The sequence below is a fragment of the Nicotiana tomentosiformis genome, chromosome 1 (assembly GCF_000390325.3).
Source record: "Nicotiana tomentosiformis chromosome 1, ASM39032v3, whole genome shotgun sequence".
Classification (NCBI taxonomy): Eukaryota; Viridiplantae; Streptophyta; class Magnoliopsida; order Solanales; family Solanaceae; genus Nicotiana; species Nicotiana tomentosiformis.
Window position 1 is genome coordinate 77,249,540 of NC_090812.1, and position 17,579 is coordinate 77,267,118.

At 35.4% G+C, this 17,579-nt stretch overlaps 3 protein-coding genes and 1 non-coding gene across 4 annotated transcripts; 2 read left to right on the forward strand and 2 right to left on the reverse strand.

Moving 5' to 3' along the window:
• Window positions 1-210: 210 nt before the first annotated feature.
• On the forward strand, window positions 211-2,468 carry LOC104090507 (protein MEI2-like 7). Its single transcript, XM_009595609.4, has 4 exons — window positions 211-1,157; window positions 1,353-1,475; window positions 1,586-1,727; window positions 1,845-2,468. Exons 1-4 carry the CDS (start codon window positions 460-462, stop codon window positions 2,013-2,015), a joined length of 1,134 nt encoding a protein of 377 aa, XP_009593904.2. The 5' UTR covers window positions 211-459; the 3' UTR covers window positions 2,016-2,468.
• A 1,915-nt stretch (window positions 2,469-4,383) lies between these two features.
• Window positions 4,384-4,455, reverse strand: TRNAP-CGG (transfer RNA proline (anticodon CGG)). Its single transcript has one exon. It is a non-coding gene; the product is annotated as a tRNA-Pro (tRNA).
• Window positions 4,456-4,551: 96 nt separating this feature from the next.
• LOC104090505 (uncharacterized) lies at window positions 4,552-7,391 on the forward strand. Its single transcript, XM_009595607.4, has 3 exons — window positions 4,552-5,087; window positions 6,374-6,586; window positions 6,875-7,391. Exons 1-3 carry the CDS (start codon window positions 4,602-4,604, stop codon window positions 6,932-6,934), a joined length of 759 nt encoding a protein of 252 aa, XP_009593902.1. The 5' UTR covers window positions 4,552-4,601; the 3' UTR covers window positions 6,935-7,391.
• A 235-nt stretch (window positions 7,392-7,626) lies between these two features.
• On the reverse strand, window positions 7,627-14,309 carry LOC104090506 (protein DETOXIFICATION 46, chloroplastic-like). Its single transcript, XM_009595608.4, has 14 exons — window positions 13,658-14,309; window positions 13,261-13,355; window positions 12,987-13,095; window positions 12,790-12,845; window positions 11,985-12,040; window positions 10,751-10,889; window positions 10,459-10,596; window positions 10,311-10,379; window positions 10,094-10,204; window positions 9,754-9,882; window positions 9,210-9,287; window positions 8,207-8,278; window positions 8,024-8,086; window positions 7,627-7,934 (listed from the first exon to the last, which is right to left on the reverse strand). The coding sequence occupies exons 1-14, from the start codon at window positions 14,115-14,117 to the stop codon at window positions 7,833-7,835; spliced, it is 1,677 nt and encodes a 558-aa protein (XP_009593903.1). The 5' UTR covers window positions 14,118-14,309; the 3' UTR covers window positions 7,627-7,832.
• Window positions 14,310-17,579: the final 3,270 nt, after the last annotated feature.

Consider the following 17,579-nt stretch of genomic DNA (forward strand, 5'->3'; position numbering starts at 1 on the left):
TAAATAATTTGCTATAACAAATTAAATTCTTTTCATTATACAAAAATTATTTGCATTATATATAAGGTAGACACAGTTCTCCTGTTTTCCTGTGCAGTAGTTTTTCCTTAGCAGTATCCTGCGTTGTTCTCTAGTTTTCTATTTAATCAATTGTCCGAAAGATTTAGCCACAAATTCCTTGGTTGGGGGTGGCTATAAAAAGGTAGTGGCCTTTTTGCTGCCAACAGCGAGTGGACAGTGCAGTGAATCAACAGTTTCTATCGTTCTTTCTTCTCACACTGGTTTGAGTCTCTCTCTCTCTCTAATTCTCTGTCACTGTTCTTTCTCTGTCTCTTTCATTCTTCATACTTCTTCAGAGATTAGAACTCTGAACCCCAGCTTCGCAATCTTTTCGTCGAACACCACTTCTCTTTTTCTTTTTATATAATATCAAAACCTAGTTTCAGATACAGTACAATAATGGCTGGTCGAAGGAGTTTTTTGAACCCTCAAGCACCTGAGTATATTCCTGTTTTCTATACTAACACTGTCAATATTCCTCCACCTTCCCTTCCCCTCAACTCTTACCATTTCCCCGCCGGCTACATGCCTTCTCCTTTTACACCCATTAATCAACTATCTCAACCACCGTTTTCTGTTCCTCCCTCTCATTATCCGGCAACCTCTCTCTACACACCACAGCCTCCGCTTCCGCCGCCACCGCCTTCATTTCCTGCTTTCGATCCACCACCGCAGGAGGTTGCACCATCAACGTTAACATTCGATTCTCCAACTCATTATCTTCCAAACTCGCTGTACACGTCACCACCTCCATCTCCTGCCGTCGATCCACCACCGCAGGAGATATCGCGACCATCGGTAAAACACGCGCCTCGGAATATTCCTCCGAGGTTAATGGCTCATGAGAATTCTCGACCTCGGCCTCCTAGGATGAGAAGTGGTTATGTCCCAAGACAAAGGGGTCGAGGTTTTTCCAGAGAAAGTTGTTCTAATGAGGGTTTTGTGCAACGGAAAATGGAAAATGAGAGGTCTCAAAGTGTTTGTTATGGAAAGTGGCCACAGAACAATAAGCTGCAGAAACACGATGTGATACCTCTCACTTGGACCCAAAACAAAACTACTACTGTCATGATCAAGAATATTCCATACTCTTACAGGTATGTTTGACCTTTTTTGTTTCGTTTGTTATTCATTTATTTATTTCCGTTTTTGGAAGTTTATTAAGTGTAAATTAATAGTCCGACTCTCTAGTTGCATATCATTATCACTATCAGTTTACCCGCTATTAATTAATTCTTTATGCTCCTTGGAATTTGTTAGAAATTTAATGGTTTCATTTTTTTCCTTTACAGCCGTGACATGTTGATGCAATTTCTAGACCAACATTGCTCAGTGGAAAATGAAAAGGCCAAAGATTCTAATGGACAAAATATTGTCTCCGCTTATGACTTCTTGTATTTGCCCATGGATTTCAAGTACGTAGTTTAAATCTATATTATCTCGTTGTGTCTGGTTTAATTGTTAGCAATAGTAACTTCTCTTCTATGTTTAGGGCTAACGTAAAAGATGGGTTTTATTTGTGCAGAAATAAGAGGAGCAGAGGATTCGCTTTTGTTAATTTCACAGATCACGGAGCTGTGTTGAAATTTTTTGGTGCATTTAATAACAAACTAAACGTGTTTCCGGAATCTCCGAGGAGTGTTAAAATAGTCACTGCAAAGATCAAGGTGCATTTGCTTAGACCTCTTTTAATTTGCCACTCAGTACTCGGTTCAAGAATTTTTTTATCGATCAGTTGATGTATTAATTAGTTTATGTGATTTTTGATGTGAAATGGCTAACAGGGAAAGGAGGCGTTAGTGAACCGGTTCAAAGATACGATGTTTGATTGTGAATCAGAAGGGTTTCTGCCTGTAATTTTCAGTCCTCCAAGAGATGGTTCTGGGGAGTTGGTGAATATAAATACTGTGGGAAAATGTAGAGTCACTTCCCCCTCCTACTCACATTCTCGATAAATGAGAAATTATAATCATCAAATTTTATAGCAATGCAGTTTTAGTTCATAATGGCTAGTGTACTAGTTAAGTTCAGTGTAGTTCGTTTCAGTATTATTTTCAGTTTGTTTTATTCAGATTGTGTCCAATTTTCTTGTTGGAGGTAGTGTTTGTTTAGGGAGCTAGGGTTTAGCTTTGTGTAAACAGGAAAAAAGTGAGGGTGGATACTGGCACCTGAGAAAATCTCCCTGATAATCCGATTGAGTAGAGGCAGGTGATGGGGTCCACCCTTTAGTTGTACGTTTGTATACGAAATAAAGAAAGATAGAGTTTTAATTGGCAATTGGAAAAAGTAGGGCTATGACATTATTGCCTTTTCAGATGAAGCCTTTTTTCTTTCCTTATTGCCTGTTGAGGATCTTTTGCTGCGCTGCTTCCCTAAAGTTTGATTTGATATTTTGATCTGTTACTCTGGTTATGTAGTCATGCAGTTATGGCCTATGGGACTTCTTGAGAAATGGGACAAGTTTTTGATTTGTGTTTTGGTTTTAATATTTAACGTTGTTACACATTTTTTATGAGCAGTTGCATCAATAACGCTGTTGATTGTTGGTATTTTGGTTCAAGACTGAAGGTTCTGGCCAAAGGTATCTGTTCTTCAGCTGTTCATATCATTAATTTTGACCACCTTAGAAATATGGGCAGTTTATTTATTATTTTCGTTTATTCTAGGCCTATATTCTAATCTAAATTGTGTGCGATCGGTGAGATTCATCTCTTACTTCCAACAAGAATTCATTGCTTAATTCGTAGAGGTTACTCATAAGGTTCGCATATGACTGTGTGGCTCGTCTTATGGGGTACGTAACTGTGTTGTACTTTTCTAGATTACATCAGATTTAAGGGATGCATCAAATCAATGTGTTACACTTTGGTTTTGTTGGGAAAAAGTTATCCCATGATTAGATATTCCGGAATTAATTATCCTCTTCCCATGAGGATAAAATATACTATAATTCCGGGGTAACTAATATCGGGATTAGTTTCACTATTTTATTATAATCAAAACGAGATAAACTCATCTTAAATTTAATTCCGAAATTAACTATCTCTTATCCCGAGCTCTTAGCAACTTTGGATTTCTCGGAAAATATGTGGTTCTCTTACACTACATCTGCGTGCGAACAACTTCTTCCACACATGTGGTTGAAATTTTTTGCCAAATCAAAGATGAAAGTCTGGTGAATATCCAATGCATTTTTGATATGGTAATTACCAAGTTTCGGGTGGTGTTTGAAACTATGAGGTCTTTACATGTAGTTCTCACCAAGTGTGTTCATGTCTAATTTCTATTCTGACACCCTCTATTCGCGTGCGTTAAAAGAGTGCCCCCAATTTGTGAGGGAAAGAACCAAAAAGAGTCTTTAAAACCCTTATGCGTTCAAGAGTGCCAATTTGTGTCAGTTGGTCTTTTGTAAATTTATAATTGGACATCTCTTATTGCACAACTAAAAAAAATGTTTTCCGTATAATGTACTCTTAGCATTTTCTTTATTTTCTCACTCGTCTCTTATTTCCATTGTAACAAATTCAAGGATACATAAAAAGATATTATTATGCTCTTGTTTTGGTGAGTTAAATTACTGTGTTATCTCCGTGACATGAGGACGGCTAGCCTTTTGTAATATGCTGGAGGAATTCTGCAACAAAAGTGTTGGTCCAATTTTTGCTGCTTGAATTAAGGTTTAATAGCAATCAATATGCTCTACGTTGTCAATCGCATTAAGATAGCAACATTTCACGTTTTATCTAGCGTTGCACGAGACAAAAGTAAAGAAAATAATGTTAAAGAAGTTACAATTTAAGGTAGGGAAGGATAGTTTTGGAATGAGAAGTTTTATTTTTTGCATAGGTAAAACTAATTCGAGACAACGCACAAAATAAAAAGAAATGACAAACTAAAGAAAAGGTTTTGATTATGCCAGCTATTACTACTTCTATATATTACGTAGTAATTATATTATTACTGTCTCGTGATCATAGAAAATATGGAACAAGTGTGTGTTGAGTGGATGAACAAAATTGGAAAGGTAATATATAGATTAAATACAAGAATGATAATAGGATTGACCTTTTTTGAAGCGAAAAAAAGAGAATTGACATTCTAGAACAAGATCAAGTCCATGGTTGGCAACTTCACTTCTCGAAACATGAAAAAAAGAAATCACTTGTCGAAACATAGGCATAAAGGTTCAATTTTTTTGTAGTTTCTGAGATTTCCTTCCCTTGTATTTAACTGAAAAAGTTAAGAGAGATACCATTAATTAGTAGTAAGAAAAGGAAGAAGAAAAAAAAAATTATAGCTGGATTAGAAAGTTTAAAAATAAAAGGGGTGTTCCGGGAATCGAACTCGGGACCTCTCGCACCCGAAGCGAGAATCATACCACTAGACCAAACACCCAATGCTGTAGGAGATACTTCATTATATTTTAATTTGTCGGTGTTACTAAATCTACGAGAACTCCAAAGGAGGATAGTGTGTAACCACACGTTACCCCCTCAAACTTGGAAATGGAGTGGAAGTACAGCATCTGAAGCTGAAAGCAAATGGGAACAGTAATGTTATCCTCTTCCTCTTCCTCATCCCAACACATGGTTTTTCATCGCCTGCTCCGACCCGCTTCTATCCTCTCTTTCTCCTTCTTTAAGCAATCTCTCTCTCTTCTTCCTCATCAAACGACGTTGCTTTGTCCCATCACCATCAACAATTCTTCGTCCTGTTTCCTTCGCTCTAGAACTTTCTCGAACCTTCCAGTACTTGTCTCTAATTCTCAAGCCCTATTGGAATCCACTGAGGATGTGGAGGACAAGGAAATTGCAAAGGAAAATGGAGAAGTAACTGCTGCTCCGAGCCTGAGAGTGAAGGAGAAGAAAGAACTGCCGAGCCTGACAGGGAAGGAGAAGAAAGAATTGGCATCGTATGCACACAGTTTAGGGAAGAAGCTGAAGAGTCAACAAGTCGGAAAATCTGGTGTCACTGATTCTGTGATATTTGCGTTAGATGAGACTCTTGAAGCTAATGAGCTTCTCAAGGTACATTTCCCCCCTTTTTTTTGTGCTGGTGAAGATTTTACTCAATTTTTGACCAGCTGTTTAGGGTTTAGGGTTTATATCAATTATGCTAGAAACGTTATCTTCAAATTCAGTGTAGTGTCCTTTTCTTTTTTTCCTAATTGTCTTTCAAAACTTTTCGAGTTATCTTAATTTCCTCGGTTCATCAGTATTTTCTACACGGAGCATTGGACATACATATATATGTGAAAACCCAATAAACTTTCAGCAAATATTATATGTGAAAACCCAATAAACTTTCAGCAAATATTATATGTGAACCATAATTTTAAAAGTACCAATAAGTTTTAAGGTCGAACCCATGTTATTAAAATTCTGAATTTGCCTCTCGTCATAGGTCGGAATTTATACAAAGATTGAAGTGTACTGGACTAGTAGTTAGTAAGAACAGCGTCGTTTTAACAAGTAGAGATGATTTTTTATTTTTGATATAAGTAACAAGTAGAGATGATATGTTAGTAATTAGGTAAAAAATTGGTCACGGATCTTGCTGTAAATCTGAGTTAAAATTCAACCGGTGGAACTGTTTGTGCTTGCATGCCGTTTTAGTTCTTGATAATGTGCATTCTAACGAAATATGTAGAGTAGCCAGTATTAATCTTTCCATAGACATTCTAATGTTATGGTTACCTCTGTTGCTTATTGAGTAGTTTTTTCACCAAAACCATGAAACAGGGAACGAACTAAAATCTGCAGAAATTTGGCTTTATTTGAGTGGTTGTTAAGTTTCTGAGATGATTATTCTGGTTACTAGCAAGTGGAGGTTTCACATTAGAAAGACTTGGAAGTTCTTTTGCTGTGCCTGTGTCACTGTTAACTTGTAATATGTTAAAGCTGGTTTGTTGTGTGTAGATTAGCAGTATGAGCAATAGTAATCAATATGGTTAAAGGTTAAGCGGCTATACTGAAGAAGGCGAGTGTTTGTGATCAAGTATGTGCGGTCGCCCCCTATGATCTCATCTTCTTGATATGGAAAGGGGACGACAGGGTTGCCAGTAAAAGTAAAAATGTCCAAAATAATGATTATAACTTCATTCGCTGAGGAATTAGAAGGGCCTTTTCCGATGGAAAATCAGTAGAATTTAATTTGCTTAAACTAAGGTGGACTGACAGTCACATGTTATCAGCTCTGTTGATGGAAGTTCACGCTTATCTTTTTAGCAATGTGTTAACTGTTGGTGAATGTGATAACTGATAAAAGCATTGCTCTTGGGATTCGATTTTAATGGCTGGATTGTTATATGCAGCTCAAAATACATGGTACCTGTCCAGGGGGAGAGCTGGATGATGTTGTAAAGCATTTAGAGGAAGCAACTGGATCAGTGGTTGTTGGTCAAATTGGTAGGACTGTGATTCTCTACCGTCCAAGCGTGACAAAACTTAAAGCCGAAGAGAAGAAAAAACAGGCTCAAAATGCTTTTATGAGAAAAAAACAATATGCGGCGAAACAATCATTTGAGGTCTTAATTTCATTCTATCTAGTTATAATAATTTTTTTTATCTTTCCTGAGCCGAGGGTCTACCGGAAACAGTCTCTCTGCCTTCTTAAAGGTAAGGGTAAGGACTGCGTACACTCTACCCTTCCCAGACCCCACTTGTGGGATTACCCTGGTTATGTTGTTGTTGTTTGTTGCTAGTTATAATAAATTAATACTCACAGTTCTCCTTGCCTATTCCCTTTTCCCAATTTTTCTCCTCTCCTTCATTCATGATCATTCTTGCTCATTTTGGGATCTCCTTATGTGCAGAGTAAAGGACAAGTACCAAGACCATATGCTCGCGGTCGCCGAGGAAGTAGCAGGGTTTAAGTTTCCACCAGAGCCACCACAATGCTCCCATGGCTCAGTTAAAATTTGGCAGAAGTTTCTTATGATAGGCGCATAGTCTGAAGATGAAGATCCAAGGGACAAAGAATTTGCGTATGAAATATCCCAGCTGAAGAGATGTATACAAGAAAAGTTAGCAGTTGTACTTTTTCTCCTACTACTACGTTTTTACAATGTTTGGGCGGGGTGGGAAATAGTATCAAAGACGTTCACTTAGAGTATAGATTGATCTCGAATCTGATCATATCAAATGTTATAGTAGGTTGACATCGAAAATGTCATATTCGTGGTTGCAGAAATCGTCAATTTTAACTAGAAGAAATCTGAAGAATAGTGCACTTTATTAATGGATCCTTGATGTCTTAAATTTACCCTTCTGTATCATGGTTCTGACTAATTGTGGTCACTACGCTGGTATAGATATCTTTTTTATGCTTAATCTCTCTTTTCGCCATTTACTTTGTGGAATTGGGAAACAATATTTATTTGGTCCAACTTTGATGGCTTTGCAAGAATGACTCCCATCGAAATAATTCTATTTTAAATTTAAACTGCCTTGGAGTCAGTGATGTTGAAACCGAGATTGCTAAATCAGGAGTTGATGTATAAATAAATCTTAATCACGTTTTCAGGAAATGTCAAACATCTCAAACATTGACATAGCTCTCCAAGCATTGGACATGTCAATAGTAATTTGCAACTCATTTGAAAATTGATACATTGTGAATCAATTAATTTTGATATTGACAATTGACAAATAACAACAATAAAATTTTGTTGTTGATAATTAATCACTATGCCAGCCTTCTGTAAATTGGAAATATTTAACGTAAAACTTGCTCCACTTTTTGTGTACAGAATTATCTTAAGCATCTCAAACTTATGCAGCTTTCACCTTTTGTAACTCGTAATGATCTGAGTTTTCCGAATAAAGCATGCCATCTGCCAAAGTAAGCCTCCGTAGAGCAATTGAAAATCGTGACTGGGAAAAAAAATAAAAGGTAAACAACTATCAGTCAATTTTTGACAAACAGAGAACAGAAGCTTGTGAGGGTGTCTATGGATCTTTACCCATTGAAATGCTACTAGCGCAAACCAGCATCCGGGCAAACCAAATCCTTTACTGCTCAAGAGCTGCTTGAAATCAAAATAGTTACTTCAAGCAAAGCATGCAGAGCAAGGGTAACGATTTTGATTTGCCAACTAAATCATGATGATTGAGGAAACACTTGCGAAATAAGTGGAATTCCTTACCATGACGAGAAGAGAGGCCAAACCAAATACTGCGGTCATTGATATGCTAATAAATTTTAAGTCCCGTCCAGCCTAAGAAGTAACCAAATCATAGTGTTGAGAAAATGGTATCACAAAACTAATTCGAATGATGAAGAGAATCCTATCCAATAACAATAAAAAATGAAGTGACAAAATTAAACAATTGCAATGCCAAACTGTAAATACTTCAAAAATATACAAAATGGAAATTGATAAGTAGGGGCTGAATCGTCTCCAAGAAAAAGAAAGAAAAGAACTGCTCTTTTCCTAAGAAACTAATACACAAAATAAATGCACAATTGAAGTCCGGGCAAAGAGTTTAACAGGGATATCCAAGTTTTAATTTTTCTTTGTTTGATCTAGATTACAAAAAGATTTGAAAAGGTACCTATCCAAATTGGAGCTATCATCCTTATGCGTTATCCGCACTTTGGATAAACAAAAATGCTCAATAAAAAGCAAATAAAATTTCATCCCCCCCCTTGTTTCTCTCTTTCTCTATCGTTTTCTCTATTCACTCCTTGCAGCCTGTTAAAATGTCAAACCCGGAACACGTTCTCCATGTAATAAACTCACTCTGATTGTTCTCACTTTAATGTTATGGTAGCACTTCTCTTTGGCTTGTTGGATTTTTCAATTTGCTGATTGCAGGATTACGCTCTCACAGCAGTTACTCAATGATGTACTTACTAGTTACTATTATTGAATTTGCAAATAGTTAATAAAATGAAACCCCTCATGAAGAAAAAATTTAATTGCTAGTGCAAATAAACACACCCCTTGTTTGGCCCTACCCAGTAATATTTATCCCTTAATACACTTGAAATGCTACATTTTTTTTTTCCAAAGAAACAGAATATACTCCTAACTTATGGCAGACGTTGACAAATAAAAAGGACTTTCAGTTAAAATCATCTATATATAATCAACCCAAATTTCTACAGTGGTCAAAATATACTTTGGAGAAAGTATGAAAACATACCAACAAGGTTCCCTCAAGACTATGAACACACGGTGAGACCCAGAGAGCTAGAAATAATGGCAGCAATACTTTGTGCATCTGCACCAACAGAAGGTGAGAACAATCAGTCGATCATGATAAAACTATTTTCAGTGACATAAAATCTTTATTTGGTTCTTATGTTCCAACTCGCAGTGCACAGAGTATAGCAAATACCCAACCTAAAATGCAAAATCTATGATTGAAGCTTCTGAGTTTGGCTAACAGGACGGACTAACACCATAGAAATAACTGATCCCAGTGATGATGATGATGCTTACACGATCTTAATCCAGTATAACATGAACCTGGTTAACGCGCTGCTTGTTTGCGTTATTTTCATTTTATGCAGTATTTCTTTCTTTATCATTTCTGTTTGCTCCTAGTAGCAAGGTTATTTATCAAAAAAAAGAATGTGGAAAGGATTAAAATCCTCAGGACCAAAAGATGTATCATCTTGCACTTCATCAGTACATTGCAATGTCTTAAAGGATAAGAAATATCAAAGATGTAGTACATAACTAACCTCTTCTATGACCAGAGGATCAGGTGAAAATATTTTGGGGAAAAACCATGTAACTGACACTCCGACAGATCCCAGTAATAATCCATTTGATGCTCCAATGATTAAAAGGGACTTCAGCAGCATCCGGGCCTGATTCACAGTGTTCGTCTTTTACAATATCCAATTAAAGAAAAATGCATGGAACATAGCTCTATTTGTATACTTGGGAATGAATCAAGAACTTCAATATAGAATAAAAACAACAGTGCACATGGACATCACGGTCAAAATTTCATGGATGTGGTATTATAAAGGAAATAGATGCAGGATACTATAAATTTTACATGAATTAACTTATAACCTTTGACAAGTTCCGATTCACTCCATATAACAATTCAGGCATAAATGACTGCGCTGTTTGAGAGAGAGGCTCACCCCATACTGCACATATGCAGAATAGTTGTAGCATGACCTAATAAGAAAAATCAATACGTCAATGTTAATATCCATCCGACCTTGTCGTTAGAAAGATGAAAAAAGAAAATACATCTAAAATATTAGTTTTCACATAAACTAACCTGATGTGCAGCAGCAGTGTTTGTGCCCATTGATGTAGCATAGTAGACAAGTAGAGAATAGAATGCCACCTGAAGTTCAAGATCTGTCAGATACATAACAAAGTCACCACTTTCATGCAAAATCAAAATGCAGCTGAGTCAAACAAACCTTTGACATCATTGTTAGGAACACAGGTGCTGCAAGTATGAAAATCTGTAGAACTTCATTCAATGATGGAACAGATATGGCAAAACCATTATATCCTTTATTGTTCAGTGCCTCAATCATCATATAAGCTGCAACAACCTAAAATATGCTAGTAAGCTAGGAATTACCATAAGGAGTATGAAAATGGAGGATGGGGCGGGGGGTGGAGAGAGGAAGGGAGACAGAGAGTTGAAGAGCAGATCAAATTCATTTAGAGGAAGAAAAGGCTTTTGGTAAGGTATATTTGGCATACTTGGGAGACCATTGTTGCCCATGCTGCTCCAGCAATACCATATCCAAAGAATCTGCATAAGACTATGTCGCCAATGCCATTAATAACAGTGGCAACTGCCAAAGCCTTTAAAGGTCCCCACGAATCTTTCATGCCTAGACTGTATATTCAAGAACAAGAAAATGTATTACACGCTGAAACAGACTGACCAATGCACTTATGCTAACACAACAACACTAGCATAAAATCATAAACAGCTTTCAGATTGTTTTTGCGTCACTTCTTGGAAATCACGCAGAGGATTTGCAGACGGGGACTGAACAAATTTATATAATTCAAAGAAAAGGCAAAAGCCAAAATAACCATCAGCTATCCCAGAAGGAGTTATAGTGCCTGTTACGTCATATTTAATAGGAGAAGAAAGATCTTTCTTATTAAATGGGAATAGAGTACCAGTAATATGATATAAATTGGACACCTTCAGCTCCGTAAATGATCTAAATTCTGCTTTGGATATCAAAAGCAGAATTTTATATTTAGCCTTGTAAATGAAAAATTCCTTACATCTGTCATCTCATCCTTACTAATCTGATTCATGTGCAAATTACAGTGTTCAGTAAAAGCTCAGCTGGCGCATTAGCTGTGCATGCCTGATATAGACTCTCTCTCTCTCTCTCTCTCTCTCTCTCGGCATGCTCAAATGTCTTTCAAGCAAAGCTCAAGTCCATTATCCATCTTTAATAGGGTCATAACTCATAAGCTAACCGCTAACAAAAGTTGTGTTTCATCTTCATTATCTAAAAATATTCTGCTCATTTGACTATCTAGTAAGAGTTAGTTATGTCTTTTAACATTCAACAAAAGTATGCTCTTCTCATATAAAGAAGAAAATATATAATGTTTAGTTAAGTCTAATCAGAAATAAATAATCATGTAAACACAGAACAAAACGAGTTGCTTCTTGAGGGAGAGGACTTGAATCCATGATGAAAGACAAACAGGAAGAGGAAGACTAAATATGGTGAAAATAGGTGCTAGACATTGCCCCACAATTGATTTCCTATGTGGCAAGAACAACATGAAACATGATATCAAACAGTACATGTGTTAGCGGAGCTTGTCAAAGCATAGCTGCCAATATGAAGAAGAAACGGAATAGAATGCTACATAACCTTATAGATCACTCAGCCAACTCCTTCAAGTAAAAAATATCTAAAAGCACACCGATAAAAATTAAAGTATAGATAGATGGTACCTTGCACTTTGGGCAACCCAACCAACCAGCATGGCTGGCCATGCAAAGCCTCGAATCTATCATCAAAAGATATTCTGTTCAGATGAAGATGCTCAGATAACCAAGCATAAGTGGATTTTACTTGATCATCTCAGAACGGATGAAACTTTCAGCCAAAAACTGTTATCCCTGCTATAGCATATGAATTCAGAAAATATAGCAAATGACTGAATGTCTTTATCTGCAGGTTTGTTCTAGGATGGAAGAGACTCCTAGTTGAAGCTTAGCTACAAGAAGATCTAGATAATTAATTGTTAATCAATCATTCAATTTGCTCACAACTACCCAGCTCCTGTAACTTTTCCCCTTCTCCTTTTCAGAGGTAATTTATTTGTTTTAGTTGGCTGGACCTTCAAACCTAAGTCATATAACAGCTAAATGAAACTTTACACTTTTCAAATCTTACATTTGTTATAGACTCTATGGACTCTAGATAAGATGCCTTTTAAAAGACCAATAATCTATAAGAGATGTTTTTTTCCTTTTATTTTACTATTATATGTTAAATGAGACCCAAAGGACGAAATGAGCAGAAAATTTGTATATATCAATGGAGGAAATAACCATGTGGAAAATAAGACATGAATTCTCTACAATTACACTGTGGAACAATATATATATATCCAATTTTTATTTGACTTCCGACTATCCAGCACAAGAAAAGCATTGGCAGTTTTGACTCTTCAATTGACTCAACAATGCTAAAAAGGGGAAGAACAGCTCAACAAACTTCAGAACATGCACTAATAAAATATAGAACAATAACCTGGACATAAGTATTCGCTGCATTTATTATTTCTGTGTTCTTTGCCCCTGTGAAAGCTGAAAGTGAGACAAGTTTACCCGTCAGTTGCTCATTAAAAAATATACGCCACTACTGAAGGAAGAAGAGGACATTATGAATAGTATAACATATTCAAATGACTGATGAATCCACCACCAAAAAAAGAATGAGGTGCTTACCAGTCAGTCCCCAAGTACCAAGCAATCTTGTAAAGACAAACATCACAACACCACAGGCCAACCCAATGAAAAGCAATATAGATATCTGATGTTGAACTTCATTTTTATCCTGGACCATAATCCAAGACGCTCAAAATGTAAGAGTAAACAGCAAAATAATGAAACGACTATATATTGATATATTGATCACCCTGACTATGACAATTTCCAAGCTCCTAATTTTTGGGAAGAGCAATTACATTGAGAAGATAACAAGAATTTTCAACTAACATACCTGCCCGGCCAGTGCAGTAGCAACTAGATTTGAAGTGGCTATTGAAAGGAACATAAAAACATAGCTTGTGTTATCACAAAACACAGTTCCGGGACCTGCCAATTACAAATTTTGAGCTAAATCACTTAACAGAAACAACATTATAATTCCTCCTTCCCATTTTATACAAAAATTGTACAAAAGTAGAATTCTGTCAAATATTTTGGACGTCCAAAACAGAAGAGTATAGTAGAAAATTGAGAGAGTTTAACTTATACAATATAAAGAAATTTTAGGCTATCAAGTCACTTTTAACATTTGTAGCATGTACAAATTCCGTTACCTATAACATTGTTGGTGTATAAAAGTTAAACTCAATTGAGATTATATATATGATAGAGAGCTTTGAGTTGTCTACCTAGAGCGGCGAGTTCAATGGAACTTCCTTGACCAATAACAGCGGTATCAATGAGACTCATTAAGGGCCCACATACCCACAGCCCAACTGCTGGCCCTGAAAACTTCACGATCTCCACCACTTGAGCCCAAATGCTTTCATTCCCAGAAAATTCTCCTTTACCATTAGAATCCACCACTGAATTAATTTCTTCTCGAACTGTTACTGCTTCTACTTGTTCTTCATCTGCTTCTTCACTGATACTTGAATTCAAATTCAAGCTTTCTAGTTTCACTGGAATTTCATGGCTAGGATTTACACAAGCGGTGATTATTCGCCTGCGGAGATTGCATATTCGGGTCAACGGCGTAACCCGACAAGTTCGGAGACGGGTTGAAGAGAAGTCAACATGGAAATTCGGATTGAATTTAGGGTTTTTTATCGGAATGTGAGATTTACAAGTTAGGGTTTCAACATTCATTGTTTGCGTGCTCGTAGAAAGGAGGTGACAGGAATGAAGAGTTGGTGATTGATTGTATTACGTGCATATAACTAGTAACTAGAAGAAAAGAACCAATACGTTCATTCGCTTTTAGAAAGAAGAAGAATGTAAGGTGGAAAAGATTTTACCGAAAATAGAAAGGGACTTTCGAACCACTTGAAAATTGGCGGCTGCTTCGAATATGCTTGAGGTGTACCGCTTGTCGGTAACTGTCCTCCCCACGACCCAAACTGTACTTGGAATTCACTAGTATATTACACTTGCACCTTCAACAAAAGAACTCATGAAAAATAAATAATTAAAGGAGAACTAAACACAAATTTACGAATTTATTTGTTTTATTTTCTTATTGCAATATTTCTATTTTGTTTCTATGTCAAAAAAAAAAATACAGTAAAATACAAAATTAATTTTCTAATAACAGTCTCAAAATCAAGTCACCTATAAGTGAAAATATTTTCAGAGATATACAAAATAAATTAAAGGGAATCTTACATAAATATCTCAAATAAGTTTCAACTTACCAACCTCTAGTCATTAATCATAAACTTATCAAAACTAGTCAAGCATATATAAAAATTAAAAACCCAAATAAATAATGTTATTTCTCTCCAAGAATTACACATGAAGATCTCCTTCCATATTTTTAAACGTGATCAATAACATTAGATGCAAGACGAAAAGAAAATTTCATGGACGAGGTAGCAAATAAAGTGATGAAATACAAATATATATATAAGATTCCAAAAAAATAAGCAAAAAAGGACATTTTTCAATGGGTATGGCTGAAATTCTTTGAAAACGTATAGATGAGTCAATATACAAAATTTGTTGGACTGATTTGGTATCAAAAATTATAGTTAAAATCGAGTTCAAAAAATTCCTCTGCGACATATGTATCAAACATGTATTATGCATGTATCTCACACACAAGTATACATGGATATACATGTGATATACATTTGATACAAATATGATACATATGTGATACACGGTGTGATACACATATTATTTTTTCGTGTTCATATTCTACTTTGAGTTTTCAATCAAAACTATCTCAAAACTCCATTAAATCATCACATAAATGAGATTCAAGCTCCTTAAGATATACTCAATCTATTCTAATAACACTCACTCAAAAGAAAGCAAAAATTTGACTTCTTTTAACTACACATAGCTAATTGGCTAATATTAATAATGTCTTATAAATTGATCAATTTCTGTAATAAACTACTTATAAATAGACATAGCTAGTAGTTTCCCTAAATTGAATTGAATCGTCATGTGGGATAAACTATGAATGACAACAAGGCCCATTTGCGCTAACTGGGTTGACCCTATTTTGTTGGAGGACAAGTTAAACATAGTCCTTAATTTCCTGATTTTTTTTATAACATAAATTGATGCCTTATTTTTGCCTTTTGTGTGGTAAAAATAAGTATTAGTTTTCAGTATTATTTTGACATTTGATTTGATTAACCTAAATATCTCTATTGTCTATGTGCTTCTAAGTTTATCTAGCATATTTTCAAACTTATAAATCAATGCGACTAGTGCACTTGAAATTTTGAACAGGAACATTATGCATACTAATATTATTAATGATTGCAGCGCATCTATCCAGCACAGCTCTAAGGAACAAAATATAGTGGCAGATCTCTTAGCAGAGGAAGGAGCCAGGAAATAGTTATCCATCAGTTTATCAAATTTTTTGGTATATCTGAAAATAAATTGCTTAAAATAAGCCACATGGCTTGAATCAGAGATTCTATTTCCTTGAGCGGCACATCCCAGATTATCGAAGATGCTTCATGTCCGTGGCCTTCATTTGCCAAAACATTTCCTTCAAATATATGTTGTAAAATTACGCTAAAACGTCAAACATACAAACTATATTTACCATTCGTACCTATACTTTCAGCAAATTTATAATTTATGGCTATATTTGAATCTTATAGCATATCTATGAAACAAGAGAACAATTGTTTTAAACTGAAATAAGAGAGCAACAAGCTCTCGTAGCTCCCTTGGTTAGAGCGTCCACTTAGTAAGCGGAGCTCTTGAGTTTGACTCTCAATTAGAACATTTTATTTTTTTGTATTTCGCCTTGAGCGCAATGAATACAGTCGATACATGTTGTATCTTTTGTATACACATCCGTGTACGGTGGATATATGTTGTATCATTTGTATACACCCTTGTATTTCGCCTTGGCTGTTTTGTTGTGCGAATGAATACAATGCGCTAACGAATATAGTTGATATAGGTTGTATATATTCGTTGAGCATTCGCCATGTGTTTGAATACAAGTGATGCAAGCTGATAGTAATTGAACGATAAATATGGTAATCAATAAATACTTGCAGTCCTCAATAATAGCCATAAGAGGGTGACACTGCACGTCTTTCTCTCTGAGAAGCTTGACTGCGCTTAAACAGTCTGTTTCCACTTCAAATTTTTATATCCTAGTTCCTTGAAGTAGGCTTCATTTTACTTGAATATCCCAATAATTACTTTCCTTGACCATCTCTAAAAATTTCTCCAAAAGCAATGCCTCCAGTTTGAATCTTGACATACAGTATACAATTTCACCTTTCCTGCACAAAAAGGAAACGAACCGATTAATTTGAAGCAGTTCCTCCAATACGGATCAATTAGAAACTACTTTTGTTAGACAAAATCTATGAATAGTTGTATTTTGACCAATACCAAGTTAGGGACCTTAATTTTTATTCTTTTCTTATTTAATGGCCTCGTAGGCGGCTAGGCATTATGAAGTGTGACTTAAATTGAGATATCACTTGCATTTCAAACTCCTGTGCCACCTTGTTTGTTTTCTTCCTATCACATGAATCCAATAATTTTTATTCAAATTATTTTTAGAAAAATAATTTTTTATGCTACTCTACTCGACCTACCTTCCCCCAAAATCTTCATGTTTCCAGTACTCCCCCCTCCTCCAAACTCTATTTTCTTCAGGAATTTAACTATTTTTTTTAAAATTCACACAAACCCAAAGGAACTAATGTGCTACTTTACTTTTTTCACACAAGAACAACGTTAAAATTTGAGCTCGATAATTGAAAAGAAAATACTTTATTTTGTTGAAAAAGAAAGTAGCTTTTCTACAATATGAAATTTTTTTTACTCATTTTGTTGAATGAAAGAAAATTTTTCTACATCATGAAAAGAAAATACTCAGTTTGTTGAACTGAAAAAATATTTTATCTACATCATGAAAAGAACGTACTCGTTTTGTTAAAATGAAAAAAAGAATTTTCTACATCAGGAAAGAAAATACTTAGTTTGTTGAAATAAAAGAAAATATATTTTTTACATCATGAAAATAAAAGTTTTCTCTTTGTTGGGAAAAAAGAAATACTTTTTCTATTTCACGAAAAGAAAATACTTAATTTGTTGAAATAAAAGAAACTGTTTTTT